Genomic DNA, 8,982 nt, shown 5'->3' with positions numbered 1-8,982 from the left:
TTTAAGGTCCAGTGAATTTACTTTCTACCAATCGTGACACAAGACTATGGTAGCCTGCCAAGCTAAAGCCTAGACATCAGCTCAGGGAGCTACCACAAGTCCTCAAGTCTCAGACAAGGTAACTCATCACGCGAGGGTCACAAGCTCATGTATATTTTGTAATCAGCTGCTCCTCATTCTGTGCCACTGGTTTTGCTCAGCACAGCAGTTGATGTTGAAGCTGTGCCTCAGGCCACAGTACATGTGTTACTGCCTGTGTGCAAACAGCAAGGCTGATGTGTCAGGGCAGTCACCCCATGTCAACTCCAACACATGGGAGACATCACTATAAAACACTGTTGGATGAGAGAAGCGTTCATGTCTGGAAAATTGCTGCCGCAGCAAGAAGGTAACAGTGACATGTTCTGTCAACAGATTTTTCTTCCGTTGTTGAATCACTGACATATTATATTTTATACAAAGTTACCAAATGTTGTTTGTATGGGCCAAGTTGACAGTTGAATGATTGGGTGAAGTTGAAATGTAGAAAATGTTCTGTGTAGAATGGTCATGTAGTCCAAGCAGTTGGGTAACACTGTAAGACATTCTGCCTTCAAACAATGTCTTGTCTTTCCTTACAATTGTGAATTTGCATGTATACACAGCCTTTTATTGAATTAACTCAAATTAGTACAACAAACAATGCTTTATGAGAAACCTTTATTTCATCAGATCAATTTGGAGCCAAACATCTTATTTCCATTCACCTACAATTCAAATTGACTACCGGCAGTAAGACCAGGGGGCACAGCTGCTGTCAGAATACCATTTATACCATTTCAAGATCAAGTGAAAAATTGGTGGTAAATATCCAGATTTTCTGACGTCTCTGTCATGAATATAAGTGTGAGAGGGACTCTGCGGTCTGGTAGAGTCGGTGGAGCTTGAGGGAGACGACACACGAGTGAGAGGCAGGGAGATTTACAGGCCCTGCAGGGTAGAGCTGAGCCAACTCTACCTGGAGGAAGCCTCTGGCACTGACAGGCTCCTGGCTGGAGCTCCTGGCTGGGGCTCCTGGCTGGGGCTCCTGGAGGCTAACCAATCACTAGAACACAGAGCAGCCAACATGGAGAACACTCCGTATGATTTAAACATTGTGCCTGTGAGTGGTAAGATAAGTCTGAAAACCGTGGTGTGTTGTTGAATGTGTAATATGGATGTAGGTTGACCTCCGGTAGGTAACACCTCTGGTCTGTTTCTACTTAGGTCTTAGAAGCAGTGGTCTTATTTGAAACAGAAATTGTTATACAAAGTATTCACTGGGGTAATGTTTCAAATTCACCACATCAATTTAAATATTTTTGCAAAACAGGAAATATTTTCAGACCTGCTAGAGAACATTTGTGGGTTTCGCAATAGGAGAAAGTGATATTTTCCTCACCAAAGTGTTTCCAGCACATATTTAGGTGGATATAAATAATCTGCTGTTTCTCTGTATCTTCCCTTACCAGAACACATAACACTACTTACCATCTGAACAGAAGTGCTCAGGGACCTCAGGGTTTTTACTGGGATTGTTTTATTGTTCATGTGTGTTTCCTCTAAACCTACCGACTGGGTTCGTCTCAGTGCTGATGTCATCTCTGGTTTCTGTTAGGATAGAAAGCAATCATTCAGATATTTTTCAATAATATAGGTTCAGTAGTTAAAGAATTCTGCTGTGGATCTTTGTAAAGCCGTAGTTTGGAATCATGGTAGAATAGAAGCCAGATGAACCTCTACTCTTGGCTTCATCAGTACCATTGACATGCTCCATACTGTCCAAGTCCTGCTGTTCTCTGGCTGTGTCCAACACTCCATTCACTACACCCCTACAACTATCCCTACGTAGGGCCTGCTCCGTGGCTGTGCCTGTGACCTCTTGGCTTTGGATATCTCTACTGTTTAGACTTGTATTCTCATCATTTTCACCTCCATTGACTGTAGTCCCCTGCTCTCCGGGCACACAGACAGTACCCTGACAGCCCACCATCACATCCTCTTCACTGTTGAGATCAATGAGCACTCTGCTGGTTCTCTCTCTCCCCACTGTGGGGTCCCTCTGAGTCTCTCTATCCAGCTCCTCGCTCCCATTGGTTGGATCCTGCCTGGTGGTTGTCTGCATGCTGTCGACATGGTCTGGGTTTATGGTTCTCCTTCCTGGAGGTTGTTTGTATTTTCTCACATCACTTGGAGGAGAACTGTCAGTCTCGTCGCTGCTACTGTCATCTGTCACTGTATTGGGGATGAAGAGTCGGTTAGAACTGTCAACTGATTCCATTTTGAATTTACTCTTTGTACAAAAATCTATGGATATGAATAAGTGCTATTGGTTTAATACGTTTTTATTCTAAGTATGTTAATTCTATGTTTGTTTAAATACACTGTTGGCCAAGGACTTCATCTAGTAGATAATGACATATCTTGGATCTCAGTAGAGGGTTTGGCGCCTGCTACAACCACATGATTTTTTCCGTCTCTGTTGCTGTCCTACAACAAGACAAGCCCTGTTGATGTCATGTTCAGTCTCTTACATAGTGTTAGTTACATGTCTATGGGATGTAATTATAAGAGGCTGGAATTCTGACCAGCAGAATTAGAATCCTGTGGTACCTTCTGCATTTCTGTTTGAGGTAAAAACAGTGACGCTACATCAATTATCTAGCTACCATTTCTTTACGTTGATGTAAAACATGACATACCAGTTTGTGTCATCTTTGTATTAGATCCCTGAGAGTCATCATAATCCTCTGAAGAAAGAAAGAGAGAGAGAGAGAGAGAAAGAAAGAGAAAGAAAGAAAGAGAGATAGAAAGAAAGAAAGAACGAAAGAGAGAAAGAAAGAAAAGAAAGAAAGAAAGAAAGAAAGAGAGAGAGAGAAAGAAAAGAAAGAAAAGAAAGAAAGCGAGAGAGAAAGAGAGAAAGAAAGAAAGAAAGCGAGAGAGAAAGAGAGAAGAGAGAGAAAGAAAGAAAGAAAGAAAGAAAGAAAGAGAGAGAGAAAGAAAGAGAGAAAGAAAGAAAAGAAAGAAAGAAAGAGAGAGAGAGAGAGAAAGAGAGAAAGAAAGAGAGAAAGAAAGAAAGAAAGAAAGAAAGAAAGAAAGAAAGAAAGAAAGAAAGAAAGAAAGAAAGAAAGAAAGAAAGAAAGAAAGAGAGAAAGAAAGAGAGAAAGAAAGAAAGAAAGAAAAGAAAGAAAGAAAGAAGAGAGAGAGAGAGAGAGAAAGAAAGAAAGAAAGAAAGAAAGAAAGAAAGAAAGAAAGAAAGAAAGAAAGAAAGAAAGAAAGAAAGAAAGAAAGAATCAGAACTGGTGTGGCCGTAACAGTCTATGAAATCAATATTACCAGATTCATTTTCCCCTACGGATATTCAGTGATAGATTATTTTGATATTTAATATTTAATATACCTCTGCTTTCTGCTGAGTTACTTTCAGATCGTTCTGCATCTGTGGGACATTGAATAAAACAACTCTGAAAATGATATTGAAACTTCCTATATAGCATTATTTTCAAACCATATTCCACACACCTGTAAGATCATCGGAGTTGCATTTCTCTTTGGATCTGGCCTCTGAGTCTACAACATCTGATACATGATCAGATAATGATCAATAACACAAAAAACACATATCAATAACACTAACTACTGACTATTGATAACTTCCCAGCTCAACCTTCCCCACACTAACCTGTTAAACAAGCAGAGTTTTCAGTCTGCGTAACATTTGAGATTTCTGGAAGACAAATGATTGCGGAGTAATGATACACGTAATGTAACATTGATTTCATTATATTTCACAACAAAGTTTGACCGTTTGATTACAAACTAAACGTAATAAAAGAACAACCTGCAGAGTTCTCTGTTGGTCTTAAAGGACTTGGTCTTGCTGTTGAACACGGTAATAAATTAGGTCAACATGGCAATAACAGATGCTAGTTAGAAACATTTCCCTCAAACATCAAAATGTACTTTCACTAACCTGGGGTTGGAGCTGGTTTACTAAAGGTGTTCTCAGGACCTGGGGAAAGTAGAAAAGAAAGACGGCAGATTGAGTTAATGATTTTAAAAGTCACAAAATGAGGATAGATAAATAAATATAGAAGTGTGAAGAACAGACCTTTGATTTTTCCTGAGGTGCTTTGAGTAGCGGGAGCAACATCAAGGGCACCTGTAACAACATCTGAGAATGAGCTACCTAACCAACAGCTTATTAGAATCTCACCACCTCTGATCATTTTCTGAAAATGTGATGTTCTCCATCAAGACTGACAACTGTTTGGGTCTCATCAACACAAGACATTAAACAGGTGCATTAGCATGTAGCCAACCATCTCACCATTCAAAAAGCTTAACACATCCTCACTTCTGTCTGAAAGGGAAACAGGACTATTATTAACTGATTGAATCTCCATAACCTCAGTAATATCATGTCATATTACTGTATCAGACCTTTTCACCACAGCAATAAAAGCAAGTTGTTTTTGGCCAGTGTATGACACGCTGAACAATTCACTGGAAAAGCTTACTGGAGCAAATCGATATAGTCTGATATATGATCCTTGTTTAGGGTAAATGAGACTTACCTTTCATTGGTACCATGAACACAACAGCCACTAGCGTCAGAACTGACAGAGAACACAGGGAGCTACGAGAAAAATAAAGAGCATTGGCCTTTTCAGTTGAACAGTTGACTAGGTATCCCCCCATTCCCTTCCCTTTTATAAAGAAAATAGTTGTACAGTGTTAAATCTAATGCTTAGTAAGACTAAGTCAAGACAACGCACAACATTTCAATTAAATGTTACATGACCTAAATGTTACATTGTTATAAAGAATATATCAATCAAAGAGGCCATGATGCAATAAAAAAGTGACTTACAGCTCCATGGTGGGTGGAAGTCATCACACGAGTCCTCTATCTCTTTGTTAAAAGACCCAGAGGTTTTATACCTGTCCTTATAGCTGATTGGCTGGAACCACAGAGACAATAGACACAGACCCACTTCTTTCAGATAGAATGGGGGCTGTGTCAGGTGTCTCTGCAGGAAACAGTGGATGACCGTGGGAATGTTTTAAGATTGAGGAATCAGATGAGCATTTAAACAAAAAGGTTTACAGTTGACAAATTACTCATTATAATATCAGTCGACAAACAACCCACCGACTTAGAAGACAAATACTCCCAAGATGTGACTGTTCATTCAAGCGGTGTACAAAACAAAGACCTTCTCTTTCTAGACTATGTTGATTATAGGTGACTGGTTCCTGTGGTCAGTGATGCAAACAAAACATGCCTCTGGCATTTCCTTCTCATTGTTACAGCAATTTAGAAGAGGGTAGGCCTACACAATGAGTGGATTAATTGATACCGCACTCTGAAAGTGTAGCATAAGCATATACAGTGAGTGTATGTAACATTAGAAACACCTGGTCTTTCTATGACATAGACTGAGCAGGGGAATCAAGGTGAATCTCTTATTGATGTCACCTGTTAAATCCACATCAATCAATTTAGATGAAGGGGAGGAGACAGGTTAAATAATCATTTTTAAGCCTTGAGACAGTTGAGACATGGATTGTGTATGTGTGCCATTCAGAGGGTGGATGGTCAACACAAAATATTTAAGTGCCTTTGAACGGGGTATGCTGGGTTTTTCAGTTTCCCTTGTGTATCAAGAATGATCCACCACCCAAAGGACATCCAGCCAATTTGACACAACTGTGGGAAGCATCCCTGTGGAACGCTTTTAACACCTTGTAGAGTCCATGCCCCGACAAATTGAGGGCTGTTCAGAGGGCAAGATGGGGTGCAACTCAATATTAGGAAGGTGTTCCTAATGTTTTGTCCATTCAGTGTATGTTGTCCATTAGTCATAACGACCAAAGAGAAAGTATTTTCATTCTGTATTCAATATTTCTCTTATCAAAGGCATTCTTCTTTGGTCGTTCAATATTTCTCTGTTTTCAAATTCTTCTTTGGTCGTTCAGAACAGCACTGATTAATTGAACGTTGCAAAACCCTCTGATATTGCTGACTACTTTAATGACGTTTTCCTTGGCAAGATTAGCAAACATAGGCATGACATGCCAATAACAAACTCTAAACCTTAATTTTCATGCATAACTGAATCTGAATTCTGTAAAGTGAGTGTGGAAGAGGTTAAAATAGTATTGCTGTCTATCAGTAATGACAAACCGTCTGGTACTGACAACTTGTATGGTAGCGGACTATTGCCACTCCCATCTATCTAAGCCTACAGGACAGTGTGTGTCTCAGGGCTGGAGGGAAGTAAAAGTACTTCCGATACCCAAGAATAGCAAAGCACCCTTTACTGGTTCAAACAGCCGACCAATCAGCCTGCTACTAACCCTTAGTCAACTTTTGGAAAAAAATGTGTTTGACCAGGTACAATGCTATTTCACAGTAAACAAATTAACAACAGACTTTCAACTCACTTATAGGGAAGGGCCCTCAACATGTACGGCCTTGACACAAATGACTGATGATTGGCTGAAAGAAACTGATAATAAGAAGATTGTAGGAGCTGTTTTGCTAGACTTCAGTGCAGCTTTTGACATTATTGATATGCTGCTGCTGAAAAAACATAGACTACCGTTCAAAAGTTTGGGGTCACTTAGAAATGTCCTTGTTTTTTAAAGAAAAACACATTTTTTGTCCATTAAAATAACATACAATTTATCAGAAATACAGTGTCGACATTGTTAATGTTGTAAATGACTATTATAGCTGGAAACAGCAGATTTCTTATGGAATATCTACATAGGTGTACAGAGGCCCATTATCAGCAACCATCACTCCTGTGTTCCAATGGCACGCTGTGTTAGCTAATCCAAGTTTATAATTTTAAAAGGCTAATTTATCATTAGAAAACCCTTTCGCAATTATGTTAGAACTACTGAAAACTTTTGTGCTGATTAAAGAAGCAATAAAACTGGCCTTCTTTAGACTAGTTGAGTATCTGGAGCATCAGCATTTGTGGGTTCAATTACAGGCTCAAAATGGCCAGACACAAAGAACTGTCTTCTGAAACTCGTCAGTATATTCTTGTTCTCAGAAATGAAGGCTACTCCATGCAAGAAATTGCCAAGAAACTGAAGATCTTGTACAACGCTGTGTACTACTTCCTTCACAGAACAGTGCAAACTGGCTCTAACCAGAATAGAAAGAGGAGTTGGAGGCCTCTGTGCACAACTGAGCAAGAGGACAAGTACATTAGTGTCTAGTTTGAGAAACAGACGCCTCACAAGTCCTCAACTGGCAGCTTCATTAAATAGTACCCGCAAAACACCAATCTCAACGTCAACAGTGAAGAGGCGACTCCAGGATGCTGGCCTTCTAGGCAGAGTTGCAAAGAAGAAGCCATATCTCAGACTGGCCAATAGAAAGAAAAGATTAAGATGGGCAAAAGAACACAGACACTGGACAGAAGAACTCTGCCTAGAAGGCCAGCATCCCAGAGTCGCCTCTTCACTGTTGACTTGAGACAGGTGTTTTGCAGGTACTATTTAATGAAGCTGCCATCCATTGTCCTGGGTGGTGGTCCAAACAGAGGATCCGCTTCGGGAAAGTCGTATTCCTGGTCGTAATGTTGGTAAGTTGATGTTGCTCTTATATCCAATAGTTCCTCCCGGCTGTATGTAATAAGACTTAAGATTTCCTGGGGTAACAGTGTAAGAAATAATTTGTTAAAAAAAAGAAATACTGCATAGTTTCCTAAGAACGCGAAGCGTTCATCTCTGTCGGCGCCAAACAGCCGGGGAAACATTTTCTGTTGCTGCAGGATTCAATTCCTGCTGTAGCAAACGGGCTCAAATTAATATCATACATATGTGTTTTTATCACACCTGGACTACTGCCGAGTTATATGATCAAATGCTGCAAAGATGGACATAGGCAATTGGCCAAAAACAGAGCAGCACGGTTCGCCCTTAAATGTACACTGAGGGCTAATATCAAGAAAATCAAAGTGAATCTCTCCTGGCACAAAGGGGAGGAGAGATTGTATTCATACCTACTTGATTTTGTGACAGGTATTGACGTGCTGAAAGTACCGAACTGTCTGTTCAAACAGCTAACACACCTCACACAGCCATACATACCCCACAAGAAATGCCACCAGTGGTCTCTTCACAGTCCCTAAGTCCAGAACAGAGGCTGGGAAACACACAGTACTACATAGAGCCATGACTACATGGAACTTTATTCCACATTAGGTAATTCAAGCTAGCAGTAAAATCAGATTTAAAAACCCCCAGATAAAACAAAACCTCAAGGCACAACGCGAACTGTGAAGAGACACACACCCACACATTGTAATATTGTACATTTTGTACTGTACATTTGTAAAGGTGGAGCAGATATGCAAATGTGTATAGTGCACAATGTATTGTGTAATGTGTTGTTTTATTTATGGTGTAGACTATTGTTTTGTTGTGATGTATTGTTTTGTTCATGTTTGGACCCCAGGAAGAGTAATGGCTGCCTTGGCAGAAGCTAATGGGGATTCTAATAAAATACTAATGTTTTGGAGTTATGCATTAGTTAGATGTCCATGGGTCCGGAACGTCATACATACCTGGGGTGCATTCAGTTCGATTAAACAGTAGCTAGGTAGTGTGACGGTTTGTACTGAACAACACGTTTCTTCAAAACATTCAACATTTCAACATTCTTGGACAGAAGTTGAGGTACGCTTTCTCCGCTTAGTGGGTGTAGTAGGGTGTGGCTTGAAACAATGAGTGACGAAAGGGCAGTGGAGCGTTCCCCAACCCACAACCCAATCCCTCCCCGTTTTTCAATTGGCCAATCAGAACAGCACCGTTTCCGTTGTGCGTTGTCCCTGTCTGGAACATCATTGGTCTTGTCCCAGTGAGAAGATAGATTTATATTGTGGAAAATAACTAAGGAGGAAGTACGACCATAGTCAATCAACAATATAATAATAACTT

At 40.1% G+C, this 8,982-nt stretch overlaps 1 protein-coding gene across 14 annotated transcripts; it reads right to left on the bottom strand.

Moving 5' to 3' along the window:
• Positions 1-682: 682 nt before the first annotated feature.
• On the bottom strand, positions 683-8,754 carry LOC135575151 (uncharacterized). Of its 14 annotated transcripts, none has more exons than XM_065027541.1 (12): positions 4,596-8,597; positions 4,349-4,381; positions 4,130-4,180; positions 3,992-4,030; positions 3,860-3,898; positions 3,701-3,745; positions 3,541-3,597; positions 3,419-3,457; positions 2,721-2,768; positions 1,756-2,253; positions 1,510-1,629; positions 683-1,084 (listed from the first exon to the last, which is right to left on the bottom strand). In XM_065027541.1, exons 1-11 carry the CDS (start codon positions 4,717-4,719, stop codon positions 1,559-1,561), a joined length of 1,044 nt encoding a protein of 347 aa, XP_064883613.1. In that variant the 5' UTR covers positions 4,720-8,597; the 3' UTR covers positions 683-1,084; positions 1,510-1,558. The 14 variants fall into 14 exon arrangements, 13 of the variants coding, with proteins under 13 accessions (XP_064883613.1, XP_064883614.1, XP_064883619.1 ...); XM_065027542.1 differs by having other exon boundaries at positions 1,591-1,629; positions 4,596-8,596; XM_065027547.1 differs by having other exon boundaries at positions 1,591-1,629; positions 1,780-2,253; positions 4,596-8,596.
• Between the last annotated feature and the right edge of the window lie 228 nt (positions 8,755-8,982).

The sequence above is a fragment of the Oncorhynchus nerka genome, linkage group LG14 (genome assembly GCF_034236695.1).
Source record: "Oncorhynchus nerka isolate Pitt River linkage group LG14, Oner_Uvic_2.0, whole genome shotgun sequence".
In the NCBI taxonomy this organism is placed as follows: domain Eukaryota; kingdom Metazoa; phylum Chordata; class Actinopteri; order Salmoniformes; family Salmonidae; genus Oncorhynchus; species Oncorhynchus nerka.
Note: the sequence above shows the minus strand (reverse complement) of the source record. Positions and strands in the feature narration are given on the sequence as shown.

Excerpts from the sequence above, each read along its gene's own strand:
- LOC135575151 (XM_065027539.1), bottom strand. The coding sequence starts at position 4,719 with ATGGGGGGATACCTAGTCAACTGTTCAACTGAAAAGGCCAATGCTCTT. Across the intron at positions 4,031-4,129 it reads CACCTCAGGAAAAATCAAAG|GTCCTGAGAACACCTTTAGT; the intron begins GTCTGTTCTTCA and ends TACTTTCCCCAG. Across the intron at positions 3,899-3,991 it reads TAAACCAGCTCCAACCCCAG|CAAGACCAAGTCCTTTAAGA; the intron begins GTTAGTGAAAGT and ends CGTGTTCAACAG.